The sequence below is a fragment of the Plodia interpunctella genome, chromosome 1, assembly GCF_027563975.2.
Source record: "Plodia interpunctella isolate USDA-ARS_2022_Savannah chromosome 1, ilPloInte3.2, whole genome shotgun sequence".
Taxonomy (NCBI): domain Eukaryota; kingdom Metazoa; phylum Arthropoda; class Insecta; order Lepidoptera; family Pyralidae; genus Plodia; species Plodia interpunctella.
Window position 1 is genome coordinate 3,748,643 of NC_071294.1, and position 19,771 is coordinate 3,768,413.

The following is a 19,771-nucleotide window of genomic DNA, read 5'->3' on the forward strand; positions in this document are numbered from 1 at the left end:
TCAGGTCTAAATGATCTAATGCGGAAATCTTGGAAAACTTTACAAAAGCTGAAATTTTCCACATCGCTTCAGTTTCTATAACAATGTATTATTATGATAAGCATGACTTGATGTTGCACTCAGGATTGGCTCCCGTCGAGGATTTACAGCAGAGACATAACTTTTTTAGTATGTGGAATCATTAACATTCTGACGATAATAAAAGGTTGCAGCAAAAATAACATTTTTGAAAAAAAAAAATATTCAAATTCTCTTAAAACCGGAGCTGCGCCATTTGTATTATGATTTAATAAAGCGTTTTGTTCGGCTTTTTTTTTTTGTTCGGCGTTTTGTTTTGTTGTTTTAATAAAGTTGTCTAATTAGTAGTACCGATATCAATTAATTTGGTCTAAGAATTAATTATCTCCGCATTAAGCCTCCAATTTATTGCTAAACTTTAACTTATCAATCTTTCGGGGCTGATCTTGTACGACATTTTTAATTAATAAAAAGGTGCTTTGTGATTAAATTGTGTAATTTATTTAAGATTTATTAAATAAATTCTAGTCTATTTTTGCAAAGTATCATTCCAATTGATCAAATAAATAGAAAATTAACTCAACTACTACTAATATCGATATTAAAACGTCATATTTTTATCTTTTCATCAGATTTTATCTCAGTCATATCGTTTTTTATTTATAGTTTGTAGTATACGTACACTAAAGTTTATTAAAATCCGTCCACAAAATTTTGCGCGGAAGAGGTAGAAATACCTTCATCCATTGTATTAGGTAGTAGAAGCGGTGGTGGTGTAATGGTTAAGACGCTGGCCTGTGAATCGAAAGGTCCCTGGTTCGAATCCTACTCGTGCCACATAAGTGTGTATACCAATCTGGCTCATGTATAGTAGTTTTCATCGACCACAACCTGCTTCCGGTGAAGGAAAACATCGTGAGGAAACCTGCACACTGGTTGATTATTATTAACTTGTGTGTGAAAAGGATAAGGCAATGACAAACCACTCCATTAATAATGCCAAGAAAGTTGTTGTGTGTGTTTCATTCCACGTAATGACCAGGACCCTCGGCCATGAGGAATACGGCTATGAAGAGATTGTATTAGGAATGTTCACATACTCTGATTTTGTACAATACAATTAAGTGATAAATAAATTAATTAATAGCATCAAGGTGTATATCTGGAATGTTTACGCTCAATTTATACGCGGGCGTCAACCCATCTTTAAGACGGGTTTTGCCAAGAAACGTAAATAAGAAATTAATATAAATAAAATTATTAAATAGACCCATCTATGGTGTACACACACACTAAATACCTTATTTAGATGTTTGTCTGTTTTTAAGTGCAAGTAGAGTTAGGATCAATAAAATTCACACCTGACCCCAGTGAACCGTGCCGGTGCAATCTACTTGCACGATCACTGGCTAATTAGCTGTATAGGCGAGTGGAATGTTAGAGAAATGCGCACTGCCATTGTTGATCTGACTAACAACTGTCATCTATGTAAGTTCTAATTATTACATACATGCAACTGAAACTTTGTAGGTACCTACCTACTCAATTTCATTACTCATTTCCATTTAGGAAATATTTTTCGTTAATAATTTTTTTTTGACATAAAAAAAAATAATTTAATAAAATATCCGCAACACGCTTCGGCAATATTAAAATATCAGCAACAAGCTTGGTTAAATTTGTAATTTTTTTTTTTTTTATTGGCGTCTCATACATTGAATTATATAGCTAGCGTATGTATATACATCATAAATCATTCATTATAGCACATTATAATCATAGTATGGAAGGATTGTGATCCTTCGATACTATGATTATAATGTGATGAAAGCAGAAATAAAGAAACAATCAATATAAGGAAACAATTTTTATTTAATATTCATTAACTTGTTTACTTCTCCATTGATTGCAATGCTACAAGTTTCCTCACATTCCACACTATTAATTACTTCATCTGTGCAGTGCCATTGTTATTCACTATTTATAACTGTATGTTACAACGCCATGTTAAATGAGACGGATCGCAAAAGATGGGTGCTAATTACGCGTAACGTCATAAATTAAACAGAAAATTGATTAGTAGAAACTACATGCAAATCATCTTTGCGCACGTGTGCGTGCCTTTGTCAGTGTGCGTGCGTTTGTCAGTACGCTGACATTGTGTACGAGTGACAGTGACGTGGACCAATCACATTAAAGAAATAAGAAAATTAGATTTTAAACAGATTTAAAAAAATATAACCAATACAGAGCGTCGCTAAATAAAATAATAATATATTAAATTGATTAGTAGAAACATTTGTCAAAAGCCGCGTTCGCACGATGAGCTAATCGACTATCACCGCTAATTGCCCCGTCTGCCCCCTGCGCCCCGCAAACCCAACCCACAGCACCCTTGGGTAGGGCTGCATCAATCGAGAAATTCTTTATGGCCCCTTTTCACACTTGTTAAGATTTCTATGGTGAAGAGTTCATTCAGAATTAGAAATAATGATTATATAGTCTTGTAAATCTTGTAATATACTTATTGTAATTAATCTAAAAATGCTTATTTTAGTAAAAAATTAAGATACCGCCAAAACCACGGCATAATTTGAAAGCTTTAAACATTTTACTATTTATAAAATAACAATTGGAATATTTACGAATTTACTTCCAGTTATATCTACGCATATTTTCGAATTACGGTTCTACAAGAGACAATTATATTAAGTATAATTAATTGATGTACAAAAATGTATGTAAAACGTACTATAATATTTCTCGCGTATTTTATGGGTCTATGATACGGGAAATTAATTAATTTTATTTCTATTTCCATAGAAAAAAAAATATTTTTGTTTTTAGCTTTTTGTTTGTAATGAATAAACTCAAAAATCGCTAGACCGATTTTGATTTAATTTGGCATAAAAACAGGCGAACCTTCAGGAGTAACATAGGTTACTTTTTCATTATAGTTTTACAAGAGCGAAGCCAGGACGGACCTCTAGTTTTATATATTTTTCCACAAATATCTTTAGGTATAATAAAATGCAAAGTTTACAAATTAAAAGAAATTAAATTAAAAGTTTTATGGTGACAACCCTAAGCGAGTCTCTCTCGCCGCTAATTAGATAAGTTTGCGACTCGACTGTACTCTGCGCTCGCCGGTAAGCATCAATCTTTTTAATTAAACATTTTTGACACCGCACCGATTAGCGATCGCCAGGCTCCATGCTAATGTGTTTTAATAGTTTTAAATGAGAAACGAAAGTTAATTCATATTGTTTATTAGACTAGTGTCCTGCCCCGAATTTGGTCATGAGCCAAATGGGCCGCAAGGTGTAAACGTTACGTATTTTTAATGTAAATAATACCTAACCTACCTGCGAATAATTGAGATAAAATTATTTTCGAAGTTTATCGATCACCGAGTGTTTAATATGAAAATTAGATATTTTTACTTTTTCGAGTTAAAGACAGCGTACAAATAGACTTGTTTACTTATCTAATAAAAAATATATACAGTATAATGGATTTTTAACAATTAATTAATCCACATAAATTAATAAAGTGTATATAAATTAACAAACACTCACTTGACTATTAAAATGCCAATCCTAGGCCGCTAGTGTTATTTTATTAACAATTCATTGGCTATAACGAATCATTAACTTTGATTCGGAAATTAAATATTTATTAACACATTAACTATCGACCAACTAATAAAGTTATAATAATTACAGTGGGAAGTGAGCATATCACTTCTTACGATTAGAAATTCTATCATTTAATTTTAATAAAATCATTAATAAACGTCTAGAGCTTTAAATCTATATGCGGAATAAATTAATATAAAGACAAATCAGTAAATATTACATATTCGATATATGATTGGAAAGAATTAAAAATCAAACTAACTAATTAAACAAACTAACGAAAAACCGTTATATGATTTTTGTAATATCCTACAGTGTCAGCATATTAACAGACACCATTGTGAAACTTGTTCTCTCTATTTATGGACATTTCCTCATGAACTAGTCACTCTAAATAAGCAATTAAAGAACGTTATGCTTATCTCCTTATAAAACACGGATCGCGGTCCATTATAGATGAGCGTTGGACAATAAATCAGGTCGTCCAGCCCAGTACAATGGGGCATTGTCCATCGCTCAAGCTGATTAAATAAATAGGTGCCGATCTCGCCCGCCGATCTTATCACGATTGACATTAAAACGAGCAAAATTCAGTCCATCCTTTTATGTATGACGAGGCGCTGGACCACGGTTTAGATCTGATTTCAAGTATTCCTGAGATTGAACGTGAGAAGGTGTGTTAACCCGACATGTCTATTTTCAAATAATAAAAAAAAGGTTATTATTGATTATTTGTATGTGTATTTATTTTCAAAATGATTTTATTTATGCAATTATAACACTTATGAAAAAATAAAGATTACTAATGCCCAGATCTCCATCACAACCGGTCACAAGTACGAGTGATAATCCGCTTGTCATACTCTCGTCTATACGAGTTGAATGCTTACCAATACTTTATCCGGTACTCAAAAATGGAAAAAAAAATATATTTTTGTTAAAAACCTACAGCAACTGCCCCACTTGGCATATAAAGTTTGTTCCTCGACACCTCGGAACCTTCAAATTCGTCATAAAATGTCACTGCCAGTAAATAGACACATAATTTACATATTTAGGTCATTGCTACTTCACATGTAATTTATGATCATTATCCAAGTCAAATAACGAACAAATAATTTAAAATATTTACGACTGATTTTTTTTTATGTTAATGAAGGTTCAGATTGTAATATGCAATTCAAAATGATTAATGTATGCAGCCATTTAATAGAAAATATTTGTTTGCACTTTACAGACATTCCCATGCTAATGATTTCCATTTATTTTATTTTAATTGGCGTCAGTTGCATTGGATTTGTTTTGACAAATGTTTGTTATCAAGGTGTATTGATACGATGTTATTATGACTGAAGGACTACTCAATATTTTAAATGTCAAAGCTCTACCAATAAATTAACTACTGTCAATTAAGGTTGCGATTGTGGTTTTGTTAAGTAATTAATTAAACATTAGTGCAATATAGATAATATGTACTTAATGAAATTTATTATTGGTCCCGGCCGTTTGCAGTCAATACCCGCCCATTTACATTGGTCCCGTGTGGTAGGTCATGGCCCATACTCCTTATTCACTTATGGCCAGTGCCCCACCAGGAACATTAAAATGGCTGAAAATTATGAAGTAATATTACGATTTTCAATTACAATCAAATTACAAGTCTAGTAACCTCAATTTACTGACTGCAACATGTGCAACTGTAACGTAGTTTCGCACGGCATGACATATGACGTCACAAATGAACCGTCGCTTTGAGCGAGGGCCGGAGCAGGGCTTTATTTAGGGTAAAAGCACTAATTGCCGGCCGACACAGGTGCCCGCGCCCGTGGCGCCCTCTCGCAGGAAATGAGAGCCAATTTGAATTTCTTCCGTGGCCAATCGATTAATTGGAAAGCTATTATAACCATGCACTTTTTAATAGTCTCTTCATTTTTACCGGACTTAATAAATTGTTCCAAAATTAAAAATGAAATATGTAACGGTTCAATCATTTATCATTGAAATGTTTTTAGTTTAATGACTTAGTTAACAAAAAAACAACAATTATTTTAGTGAACTCAGCAGATATCAGTTCAATGTAGGTTGTAGCAAGATCTCTATCGCTAATACATAATTAAATATGCATGCGGTAACGCTACGCTAGCATAACTAATTACGAGGTACATACAAAACTACTTCACACGGCCTCTTTTAATCACTACAAACGATTTGTAACATACAAGGGCAATTACAAGTTTAACCTGCACGGAAATAAAGGAATTATTAGAAAACAATCTGGAGGACGAGGGGACGAGGTGCAACGGGGGAAGGAGGGGCAGGGCGCGGAAGGAAGGGTGTCTAATTAGGGAGGGGGCGAAGGTAATGAGCCGCGATCGCCGCACCGATATAACGAAGGCTATTTACGCGGTGGTCGCTCTGAAAATTGCGAGGTTTTGTTTTAAAAGCGGTTACCGTTTGAGTTTTGCGATTAAGGAGTTTAATTAGACAATGTTGTTTACAACCTCATTACGGCACGAAAGAAAATAGCCTCGGATATCGGCAGATAATTTACGATGTTGAAAAATGAGTTTCTGGCCGGTAAGTAGATTTTGCTGTAGATTACAACCAAACAATCCGGGCCTATGAATAAATATGGTCTCTATTTTCTTACCCGGTCGGGCGGTACAATTTTGTAAGTCTTTATTGCTTTGGACTTGTGGACTATAAAAACAAAGCTGACCTTCAATTGTTTTAGAATATTACAACCGTCATTATCTGCCAATAATGTCGGCGTTGTTGTCTACATAACTGCTGATAAGTTTCCACGGCCGACAATATTTTTAACGAGCACGAGAATATTAAATATAATAATTATACATAATGTTTGAAATTTATCTTGCATTTTCACTATCGATTTACTGAAGTTAGCTTAATTGCTCCAATAGGGTAGAGTTAACAAGGTCAGAAAAAAAATTGTCATTATGAAATCATTATGATAATGGAACATTATACAAAGATTTCAAGCTTGTTGGAAAGTCCATTCTTGCAAATATTTTACCAAGTTGTGACATCACTTTTTTATACTTGTCATTTAATATTCAGCGTTCGGACGAGTTCAAAAATGTGTGATTTAGTTTTTGTCATATCTTTGAAAGCGCTGTCATTATCACAGTTATTTTTTCACAAGTGTTTCTATTAATATAAGGGCCTTCGAATAGTCATAAAAATACAAATTTGTCAACTAGCCTACTAGCAGTCTATTTCTGGTAAAACAGCACAAGCCGAATCGTGGCATCACGCGGTATGCGTATTCAATGAGGTTGAAGGGCCCGCTCCGAATGCAAGACAAAGAGTTTTTTCTCCGTAATAGACGGGGAGCCGACATCATTAACGTATCGACAAAGTTAGCCGCGCAGTTATTCGCTAATGTGACAACAACACAGAGAAAGCCCGCCACAAATGAGGCACCATCTTTTCGGGTTAGGAGTTAGGGCCCGTACACACGTGGTTCACATTTGAATCGCCATTTCCTTTTTTTTTTGTGTAAATTTTTTTGACGACCTCTCCTATGTCTCGGGGTTGTTATTCATCCGAAGATGACTCATTGATTAAATTGAGTATTGTCCACTTTATAAAGAAGAAGAATTCGTAATGAGTTCAGTTATATTAATTTTTTTTTCTATTATATAATTAAAAACACGTTCTACGTGTCTAATGTAAATAAATTGTCTGCCGTCATTTATTGTCGCTTTTATACAGTGGTTCGAGTGGCTCTTAATATTTTTATTTCCTCAGAGTAGATACCTACATGATTTTAACGAGATGGAAGTTTGCCAAGATGTAATCATAATCAATATCAGCTGCCTGACCCTGAGCCACTGTATATCCGGAATTTAGATAAATAATAATTACCATGCTGTATCTATTTAAGTTTGATTCTGATATATTTTTTATAGGAAAATCTGGGAATATATAGCGCGTAACGCGCGATGTTGGAATTTAGGAAAAGGGTTTTATTTTGTAGTAGGTTTATACTTTTAATCGTAAAAGTAACCTTGTATGTTATCTGGCACTAGTTTTAATTGTAGTGTGACACACACGACAATTAAGCAAGTACTCAGTGTGCCCCAGCCTGGGGGTGTATTCTAATCGCGTGTGAGCGTGTCCCGTTTTTACTAACGAACAGGTTGCGTTAAGGCGACGTTGCGCCGGAATTTCGCATCATTAAAAGTTGCGACCCGCGAAGGCAATTTTGAGACCCCGACTTCATTGGCTTGGCTCTTATTATGGACTTGACTTTACACTGTCACATGTATGTTTTATTTGCGCTTGTTATACTTTTTTTTTACTTGAAATTTGATAACATTGAATTTAGTGACCGACAGTATTTTGATACAGTTTTAGTAAATATAAGTTCTTTATAGATAAATAAATTTAAATAATGTAATGAAAATTATTGTAATTATACGTGGCAATGTTAGGTTATATTTCCAAATCTAGTGAGAGTCTCGTTTCTTTTCAATAATGATTGTTTATCACATCTCAACCACACGTAATTTACAACTGTGTACAAACATATACTTACTATTACCATATAGGTTGCAAAATAGAATATAGTTGTCAAAACTATTATAATCGTTATCAGCATCCCTCACACTCCCCACCTGCCTCACTCGAATTAGTAAACAAACGTTTTTACGATCGAGTTTACGACTCCGGCGATATTTCGGTCTCGCGCACGTCTTTTACGACATAATGAATTTGTTGATGAACTAGGTATTAGAAAGTTTCAAAATAGACGCGTCTGGTGGTGACCGCGTCGTCACTGTGTCGGGTTGGTGATTAGGAAGTGCAGTTTGTTAGTCTTTTGAATAAATACGGAATCGGATAAATCAGTTTTAACAGCTGTGCATAGAATAAAACAGAATATAATTTTCAAGAAAACTTCATCTATTTTGTAGAATGAAATATATAGTCAAAATTGGTATCAGATACTTTAAATTAAAATAGACAATCACATGACAAAAATACTTCAATATATAGATAAAATTGTTTTTCAATTCATGCCAAATACAAAATATAAAATTGTACTTGACTGATCATTAATATTGTTTTATTATAAATCATAATTATATTTGCTTAATAAAAAGTATAAATTTACGAATATAAATGATACGCCCCTTAAGTAGAATTACCTCAAAGTAGCAGGCAAACATTAATTATATTTATCACAGATTAGTTACACACATAACTAAACGGTTAATTTTGCGTGTAATTATGCCATCTTCAATAAGTTAAGCAGTAATTTGCATATCGGCACAGACGCTCCATTTATTAATATACATATACTGGTGCCTGACACTGAACTGAATAGGGATGTACCTATTTGAGAACTTGGTCGCAAAACCCGTACAGTTTAAAAAATATAATTCACTCGAGCATAACGTTAGATATATTTAAAGAGGTTTTGCTTTTCTCTTTCCATGTTTTATTACAAACTAGCAACTTGGCTCAGCTTCGCACGGGGTCATTTATGTAAATATAATCCTTCATGAAAAAAATGCCTAAATGACAGTGAAAACTACTTCAAAATCTGTTCCGTGGTTTAAAAAGCACAAGGTGACTTTGTTCATATGCTATGTCTTAATCAAGAATGCACTAACATCTTCAACTTGTAACCGAATGAAAATTTGATCTGATTATTTATTAGAGTATTTATGTTTAAAATTGATAAAAGAATATAATTTATAAGAATGTTATTTTTAAGTAGGAAATAAAAAAAATTAACGTTATTAACTTTAGTTACCTACTATTTATTTAAAGTTATTTATTACCTGTAACAATTACCTAGTTATTAACTAAAATTTCGGGCAAAATGTTCCTCATCCCAGCACTAGAACGCAGAGCATCTCATAGTTACGGAGAGGTTAACACATAAGGTTAATTAAGATCAGACGGGACCTATAACTAGCTAACGCTCCGAGTTTGCTGAGTGCTTCCCCTTAATTGATACGATTTGATCGTCATCGCACAGAGCCGCACTCGCAGCTTAATTAAAATTTACGTTTCGTTATTGCTAATTGGTTAAAATTAGACGTTGGCTTGGAAAATTTATAATTTCAATACGCGACTGCAAATTAGTTTGTTAGAGTACTAATAAATATTACTATTACGAGCTAATTGTTGTTTTACTATTATTTTTCTTTTAGGGAAAATGCCGTGATGATGACCGGTACACTGAAAATTGAAAGCGACAGGTGACGAAAGTACATACAGAATACAAAATAAATAGCTGAAACAATTGAATAACCCGACTAAGCGCTACAAAATATTCGTGCATTTCCCGCCAGAACAATCTGTCATGCCCGCTGTAAGTGGATGTCACTGCCACTAACCAAATCTCGGGAAGTAAACATTATTAAAAATTCCTTTGACAGTAGTGTATATCGAATAATGATTTGTGTTCGTCATGCCAGCTTCCTCTGTCATACTTGCGCCACATTTTCGCTCGGCACACATTTTTTTCCTATTTTCCAACAGCCGGACGCCGCCGGGCACTGCGTTTATTTATTAACGAAATTCGTCCGTCTATGTAACAGTCACGTGGAAATATGTTGTTAGATTGATGTGTACCTAAATAATGGTTGAAAAAGTCGAAAATACTACGGCCGGGACGTGGTCGTTTTGGTCATTGTGAAGCGCACATGCACCGTTTACGAGGCAGCATAGGCGCGACGCGACATTGCGCTCCACCCATATCAATTTCGAATAGGTTTCCTATTCGGCACCGGGAGATTGCGTTTTGATCGTTTTTTATGTAAAACTGTTGCCCTAAATTAAACGTTTTAATAATAGAATAGAAATAAAACTGTTGGTTGTCAAAGCATTTAAATATTTTAGTGGCCAGCAATAAATTCAAATGTTATGACAGTTGGCAAACATGGGAGAACTACTGATGCGATGCGTCTGAACGTTGGGTAAATAAGTTAATGACTTGCAATAGTGAAGTGCAAGCATAGATCAACACGGACGGCTCCGTGCAAGCGATGGTGTATGAATTTAGCTACTATTCTGAGGCAATATTACTGGAAGATAAGAAATGCAAATACCTGTTCTAATTCAGGGGATTATTGAAATAATCGAAGGTAAATATCAAGTTGAAGACAATGTTTATCTCAGTGACTATGTAAGAAATAATAAAACAAAAATATGTGCCTGAACCTCTACTATAAAATGCAACCTACACACAACTTTCGTAACTTCTGATGGTCAGCCATAAATCTGATATCACATTAAACATGAATCAAGTAAAAGCCAATAAAAAGATTATCTTATCATATACTTAAGAATGACAAGATGCACTTCTTGTATAAATCGTTAACAGAATCGAGAGATAACCGTAGTCAAAGAGAGAGTCAAAAGACAATGTTCTCGATGAAATATATCAAGGATTGGAAGTTGGACGTTTCATTGATGACGTACCTCTATATTATTTATATTAATTGATCTACTGTACATTAAACTAAACTTAAAAAAAGTTTTAAAAAATAACATAAGAAGGAAGATTTTACGGATACAATAAAAGCCAGTCCCTGCTAGAGGTAACGTGCCGTAACGAGCCTATATTATATAAAAAAATATATAATCCCATGATAAATGCTTTTAGACCATTAGCTTAGTCCATATAATATTATACGTCATTTAATATAATACTGGAATATAATATAATTATATAATACTGGAAATACAATTATGAATTTATAGAAGTTGGTGTTATTTTCTGAAGCTGTACTTAAAAAAAAACGTTCAAATTCTACTTAAAAAAAACTGTTTATTTACCAATATACCTAATGTAATCAGATTTCTTATAGCTAAGTCTACTGTAGATGATTTATGATGTGAAGTCCATAACATCGGAGCACACTAAGTTATCCACATAGGCCTAGCAGAGCTGCAGCGTCAATCTCGAGCCAACGAAGACCGTCCAATTAAGAACCCAAACACAGTATCAATTTAACTTGACAAAGACTTGGTCAACGTAGTACAAGATTGGTGGCTCGTGAATTCCTCCAGGGTTTGTAGTCTTGTCCACGACACAAGCATACGGTTCTACAACATAGTTGGTATCACTACATAGTGTAAAAGAAAGTAGCTTCCCGCTGTCTATCTATGTGTATTCTTAGATCTTTAAAACTACGCAACGGATTTGGATGTGGCATTTTTTAATAGATAGAGTGATTCAAAAGGAATGTTTTATATGTATATAACACGCATATAGCACCCATGCGACCCCGGAGTGGGCCGCTAGTAGATGATATGGTATAATGTGGTAATTTCACTGAATGTTATTTAATGATTATTTAACATTTCAAGCACTACAAGCGTTTTCATCAATAGATGGTATGTTTCCTGTGGAAATTAAGTGTTAAGTGTATAATTTATTATTGTTTTACTTGAGCATGGCTGGGACGGACCGCCAGTAATTAATAATATTAGGAACAGAATATGAAATAAACATACAAATGACAAGTTGCTTGTGCATATAAGTTGCTAAATTATGTTTATGTAAATGATTCATTAACCGATACGTAATTATTTACTGTGGTTGCAGAATTAGCTGGCCCCGGATATTACAAAACCAATTGCGTATTGTAAAGTTACAAAATAATCATATATCACTCAAACGAGCTATGCATGATGCACTTACTGGAATAAATAAATTGATCATACCGTGTTTATATCATAACTATGTACACGTACCAACAAAACGAGTCGTTATTTCAACAAAACTGGCGATATGAGTCGTTATTGCTAGTTCTTATTGCGCATTAACAAGAGCTGCTATTGAAGAGCAGTTTTGAATTAAAGTTAACCGAATAGAAGCCCTGGCTATGACCAGTTTGAATAACAAAGCCATAGCAACTCCGCTTGATTTGTTAATGTATCCGAATTCAAAGTTCTTTTAATACTTTAAATTCGTAAAAAAGGAACACTTTATTATTTCTCAAAAGTGGATACATTTTTAGATCCTGGCGATTGGTTCATGGGGTTAGACTAAAGCAAATTGAGCGATCAGGCATAGGCACAAATTCAATACACATTGATTTAGTTATCCGATACGGCTATATGTTAGCCGGCATATGACGTAGCCAGCAGGGCTCGAGTGGCGCTGACAAATGCTGTGTACATCGAGCCTTTATACGCATATGCTGTCCCACAGCTGGTAATGGATGTTGATCAGTTTAATATGGGCTGAAAGAAATTGCTACACTTGATTTTGAAATAACGAAATTTGAATATCGGTGATAATATTTTAACTGGTTAGATGATAATGGACCTTGTTGAAGTATGGGACATGACGTAATGTGAGGATAAATACGAAGCATGTAGGGATAGGCATGTAGGGGGACATATCAAATACGGAACATATCGTAAAACGGAATACGTCGTAATATTTAATAATTAGGGGATGAGATGGTTTCAAATACAATGTCAGTCTCGTATATAAAGGCCGTATGGCAACTATCGACCCATGACGACATATAGATAAATATGTGTATATCGTTTAGCCATATGCTTCCATACATTGTCTATAACATTCCGAAATTGGCAATCCAATTAGCCGTAAGTTTGCACGAAGTACATTAATTAATAAAGAGATAAAGTTAATTTATAGACAGAAGGATAGGGACATAAATTAAACGTCTCAATGTTAGGCACATTAATCTCCCTCGATTTCACGGCGATCATTAATGTTTTCCAATTACAGTCACTTTAGATACTCGTTTCACACATATTAGCTGGTATTTATTGGCGTTCACACGTGTATTTATTAAGCCACGTCCAGGACGTCCAATTTGATAGGTCGTTACAGCGCGAAAGACGCACTTTAATTGCAACCGCCCCTAATGAGGCCCTGTGTTTCGGGTTAAATAAGGGGAATACAGAGCGAATTTACTAACTTTTGGCTGTAGCTTTGCTTGCTTATACTTCTTATTCTGTCGAAACAACCTTATAGTTGTAGCAAATCAGTGAACTGTTTGACTAGCATTATTAAATAAATAGTATTGAATTAAAACTAATAGTATCATGAGTGCCGAAGACTAAAATGTATTTCAAAGATGGATCCAGTCCAATGCAACCAAATCTTCCTAACTCGATATAAATCCAGTTTCCTTATAACAAGTCCACTGAAAGGCTTCGCCTGGTCTGCTAGCTATTGAATTACGACGGCGTATGACCCCAATTAATTTCGTTTGTGTCTTTGGTTGTCCATCGCCTGAACTCCTAAACTAAAAGGCCATGCGACGACAATCTTCGTTTATTTCATTATAATGTCTAAGACGTGGCTTGAGCCAGTTTTGGGGTTATGGGTTGTGGGATACGAGCTGGGAAATTGAAATTCATGGTATAAAACTTTGGTTACTTAAAGTGTAGAAAGACAAATGGTGAGTTTTTTTAATTACATAAAGATTTATTTACGTTGCATGTAATGAGAAGAATTGCAACAGCGTCACAGCCGTAAGCGCCTGGGAACTGGAAACACGCAAGGATAAACAAGAGACAATCGAAATACTGGAAATCTATCAAATCATGTAAAAATCTCTCCACATAATCATTTAAAAAATTAAATACACTACAGCGTGCAAATGTCTAACTGAAAAATACTGAACGCGGGAAAACTGTCACTAAAAGTGGGACGGAACTAGCATCGGAACGGAATGTTACCGTAAAAGTGTTAGCAGAAGTGGGTAAGAAGTTGTGTTCGCTCGTTAGCGGCGCTGATTGCCGATTGAGCAGCAATTGCTGGATTGCTGATTGACGGAGCCCGCACGCGCTTAACGAACCCGCTTCAGACGGGACGTGTCCGACCTACATGACGATTTTTGAACACCCTATTTCTAGAAGGTTCTAATTTTTATTTGAAACTTTATTCTGATTTTGAGTTCTATGTGCAATCTGTGAGAGAGACTTGGATTGGTTTACACTTGGACCATATTTCCACCCAATCAATTATCGATATTTTGAAAGTGGTCGTTGCGTTGGTTTTGGACTGTTTGATTTGCTTGTTCGACTAAAGGTCAGTGCGTGTAAGTTGGTCAGTCATGGTACTTTGGTATCAATGTCAGACATTACTGGAACACAGAAATAAAAGATCGCACATCGTTGTTAATCTGCAATGCAGGGGTATACAGCGATAGCTTAATAAATAATAAATTGCTCTCGCTAAGCGAGTATTAATGTCTTCATCCAGACAATAGAGACGTTATAAATCATTATAAAACTCGAATTAAGCTGGTATTAATGTTTGTATAACACTTCCGCCTCCGTACTCGCGTACGCACAACACCTCAGCTAATTTCGTGCGTACACAGTAATCAGCAGCACGAACATCATCAGCGTCTTTGTGGAGCGCGACCGCAATCCATCATATCGGGACAAAAGGCGGGGGATAAACACGGCATTTGTTTGCGTGAGAGAGCGTTAATTTCGTTAAGGAGTCTCAATCAGAAGACGTGTAAAGTCGGCGGGCAGCCACGGAAGCGATTCGAGTGAATTACCCTACCTGAGGCTGTGGAAGGCGCGGGGCCGACTCGTTAGTTGTTGTTTGCCGAGTGACGCGGGTCAATCAGCAGAGACATGCACGGAACCGCACTTCTTCAGCCCCCGCTCCCCCGCTCGTTAGGCCGCGCCGTCTCTGTCAACTGTGAGACGAGCTTTATCGAATCTACGACGCACGACCCGCGCGGTCGGCCCACTCTTCGCTCTAGCTTGGCTCACAACCACCGGTAAACAAGGGAAATCAGTGTAAAACGAATTTATATGAACGTCAAATAGAGGGATCGGATGTCGTGATTTGTTAGAGAATGTTAATGTTTGTGGAATTATAAAATGTGACGGGGCCGGTGCTTGGGTAATTGGGTTGAATTCCACGCGTTTAGCTAATTAACGTGAGGGCGCCCGAGGCAGCTGCGGTCCATGTGGGTCGCTAGCCTTCATATTCCAAAATAATAATATGTACATTCAAATCTCAACTTGTATGTGTACTTAAGCACCTAAAATATTTATTTCAATAAGTAAGTAGTTTAATAGTGTATAATGCGCTTGCATCCATGGTAATAATTAAGAAATATATTTGTATAACGTTTATCGCTATAAAATATATAACACAACTTTTTTAATTATCTTCACATAAAACTTGAATTACTTCTACAACAATGACCCAAAGCGGTTGCGGCTTTTCATTAAATAAATTAAAGATCACAAGATCTATTTGTAGCATTTTAAACTTCAGTTTTGTTGTTGCTAAAATATGTAATTAAAATATTTTTTATGAACGGAATAGTCGTTAAAGTTAACAGTAACTATATAGCAGCTATTGTACGCTATTTCACATTAATTAAGTTTATGATGATCATCACAATAAGCTGCATACTTCAAGAGTATAGAGCGGGAAATTGTGTGCCAAAACGCTAATTTTATTTATTGTCATGGCTTATATGCTTTAATCTATTAATCAGAATAAAACGTTTGTATTTATAAAGTGATTCTTGTTATAATTGTTTTTTTTTTTTGCAACTGTTCATCCATCAATCACCCCTTCTCTCAGGTGCTATAGATTAAATCAAGACATCGTTTGTAGTTTTGGTTGATTGTTGATATATGAGGTGCACATAAGCATGTAGTTGACCACATACATTCAAAAGATTAATTTAATGAAGTAGTTGTATAAAAACTTTGTTAATCTCTGGCCACAGAGCGTTCTAACGAGGCCAATTTGGTGGCTGCGAGACGCGTCGAGCGCTTGTGTGCAAAACTGTGTGTTTTTGCCCACTGCCAGGTAGAAAATGCAACGGCTCACAGCATTTTAATAACAATGCGCTTGTGGCTTTCTCGGTATCGTTTTTTGGGTTTCCGATGCGTTTGACAGACAAGCCATTGTCATCAGAAGATGACGGAACAAAAACTGATCAGTGGAATACATCGATAGGATACCAAATGTCGGCCCATAATAGGAGTTAATTATCTGCGTCGCCGGCTAAACAGTTAGCTTAAAAGGAATTCGGAGTTAATTAAATAAATTAAGGAGGGATTCGAGTTAGACCCAAATTCAAATGCCTAAGCAGTAAAAATAACAATGGCATTGTCTACACTCAAGCTTAGTTCGTAATGAAGATAAATGAGCTCACCTCGTGTAGTCGTTTTTGCATAATATCATTCCACTTTTGAAATAGAAAGAGCGACCCATATCCGCAAGAGCTTGGTTACAACACGTGCACTTGAGGCAGCCGTGGTGCCAGTATCTGTCGAGGGCGTGGAGGAGGAACCGCTCGACGATTTTGCCGCCGCAGCCCGCGCATTCCTTCAGCGCCGGGTTGTTGTTGTTGTGGGGGTAGTCGTGGCCGTTGGCGGCGAAGGCGGCCTCCGGCGACGGCGGGTGCGGCGAGCTGAGCTCCGTGTACCCGTGGTAGTGCGGGTTCATGCTCAACGCGCTCGCTGCCAGCTTGACGGTTGGAGCGGCGAGCGCTCGCACTTAGCACCACAACTACACGCCCTGAAAAAAGAAAACAATCAGCATTTTCAAGTGTTACGATTACGACACATTAAACGTTTGAAAGGCGATAATTAAATTTTCGCGCCGTAAACAATATTGGTTAATTGCGACTCGTTAAGAATGCTTCGAAGAGGTTTGACCCTTCAAATTAATTTTTCTTCCCGGCCCTTGGTCAGAGCTCGGGACCCGCCGAATTCGGGCATAGGCCTGCGGGCGGCCGCGTTTATAAAATTTTCCAATTAGCAATTTCATACAATTAGGAGAGGACTCGGGTGAGGGGCGGGGGCGGCTAGCGAGGGGTACGCGGGGCGAGGCGTGCGTCAACCCGATCCAATTAGCCCGCGGCCGGCGGAGCGGCGGGACGCCGTCTGAGCGGTCCTGTCGCCATAAAACTTAATTAAACGTTTTAAAACAAGTATTCATTAAAGAATAATCAAGCTTATGTAGTCATAAATAACCGGATTGTCCCGCGCGGAACGGGTGCCGTAATTAAGACTGCAGAGTTGATCAAACGCACTGATTTGAAACTACCCTTCATTAAGAGCGGGCTGGAGCTTCCGCTGCGGTGCAGAAACTAATTAAGAATAACGGACGCTTTAAAAGCGTAATTAATTTAGATTGTAATTCTATTTCTCCGAGAGTAAAGTAGACAATTATTTCAGTAGCCCTTTCTTTTGGAACGATTTGCTTTGCTGAATGTAATTTGCTTAATTTCTGTGTCTGACATAATAAAAGGGTTGTACCTCCGTCTAGATTAATTTATTGCAGGATTTGATGAAAATATGAAAGAGAAGAGCATGTCACGTTCAGTGCAAACAAATATTGCTTTGAACACGACAATGTGTCGTGACGATTATGCATGTCGTCTCTAGAATGTAAGGGCAATCCGTTTACATTTTGTAGTACACTCATAACAGGTTAGACAACAACAATTCTCGATGTTAACATCAAAGACGCAATTGACGCATTCGAACATGTGTAGTAAATAGCATAACCCAAACCCAACATGACATCACACAACATGGAATTTTTCTAAATCACTTTTAGGTTGCTTACTTAATTACGAACAGCAACAGCAGAATCTATAAATATGATTCTGCGGTTGCTGTTCGTAATAAGTAAGTTCACTGGCCCCACATTTTTTTTGCCTTCACCTTGGTCCCATAATTAACATTTTGTAGCCACAGTGTTCACCAGGTTTTTAATGGGATATCGAATAAGCAAAAAATTAAATGAAATCAAATTTTTGAAATCTTGAACCAGCTTAGTTACTAAGCCCATTTAAACTAGGCAAAACCTAACAAGTAGTATTGCGTGCCGGTTAATGAGCGCCGCCGTCGCGTGCGCAACTTGGCCCTTCGTTAGTCTCCTAATGTCTTTTTTGCCGCGAACCAACTTGGGGTTGAAGGAATACTGCAATTTGTATGCGATAGTGATCTTGTACAAGTGTCAATTTAAAACACAAACTTTGTACAAGTGTATTACGAGCCCGATTCTGGGGAGAGATAATAGACAAAAATAATATTTTTACAAATAGGTAGAATTATTTAGTTGCACCTGTCCTGCCAGTAATCATAACTTTTAAATTTGAAAAACATAACGAAAACAAATAGTTTATTTGGTCACATTATTTACCTGATTATATTAAGTTAATTTCACACCCGAACTTTCCCATTCCAATACATTATTATGATAAGTTTGACCTGATCGTACTACCAGGTGGGCTTCTAAAGAGAGAAAACCAAACCTCTTCAACGATAAGCTATGGTAATTATTTTATCGTCACCCATTAAATCAACTTTTGGTAGAAAACGTTAACTAATGAAAATAATCATCCTGGGTGGTTGAAAATATACAAAATAAGGATGAATGGCTCCAGTCAATTTTGACATTAACTTTAACCTTTAAAAAAGTTGTTATCCCGTTTTATCTAAACGACGACGGCGGCGGCGGACCGCAGGTTAAAGTCAACGTCAAAGTTGACTGGTAAGTACATTTTACCCTAAGTGACAACTGAGACAAGTTTGTAAATCAGTAATAGAAGTTTTTAATCTAAGATAAGTGACTATCATTAGCTAATTTAGTGCAAGAAAGCGTCTTTTTATCTTTGACCTAGAGTTTTATGACATTATAAAACTGAAAGCATAGCTTGGTGAAGTTCGTTCATTGTTCCATTTGCTTCATGGTCAGAACCTTGAACCTCGCCAAGTGATTATAATTCTAATTAAACAATGGCTAGCGCTAGCATTAATGTAAAATATTCAAAACTTTGCAAACGATTCGAAAGAAAGTTTTAATTGAAAGATTGTAAACAAATGAATATAGTGCAATTATTAAGTTAAACAGTGCCATAAACCTATCATCCTGAGCCATCATAGAACTTATCCAGAAATCATCATTATCATCAGCCATTTTAATGCCGGCTCACTGCCAGGGTACTGTCCTGACTGTATATGATATAGGCCTGACACACCGAGCGCTCTCGAGCCGGACCTTTTTTCTATATTTGCACCTTTTTCCGCGATATTTCTCACCTTTTTCGGTCAGCCGTGTAATAAGTAGGGCAGTAGCCCTACAGTTT

The 19,771-nt window shown here is 36.2% G+C and overlaps 1 protein-coding gene across 2 annotated transcripts in view; it reads right to left on the minus strand.

Annotated features, from left to right (window-relative positions):
* The window catches only part of LOC128670431 (uncharacterized protein), a 143,069-nt gene that overhangs the window by 40,471 nt on the left and 82,827 nt on the right, over positions 1 to 19,771 (minus strand). For both annotated transcript variants that reach the window (XM_053746095.2, XM_053746086.1), the window contains exon 2: positions 16,826 to 17,190. In XM_053746095.2, coding sequence (XP_053602070.1) covers positions 16,826 to 17,118 — 293 coding nt within the window. In that variant the 5' untranslated portion in view covers positions 17,119 to 17,190. The remainder of the gene's footprint in view (positions 1 to 16,825; positions 17,191 to 19,771) is intronic.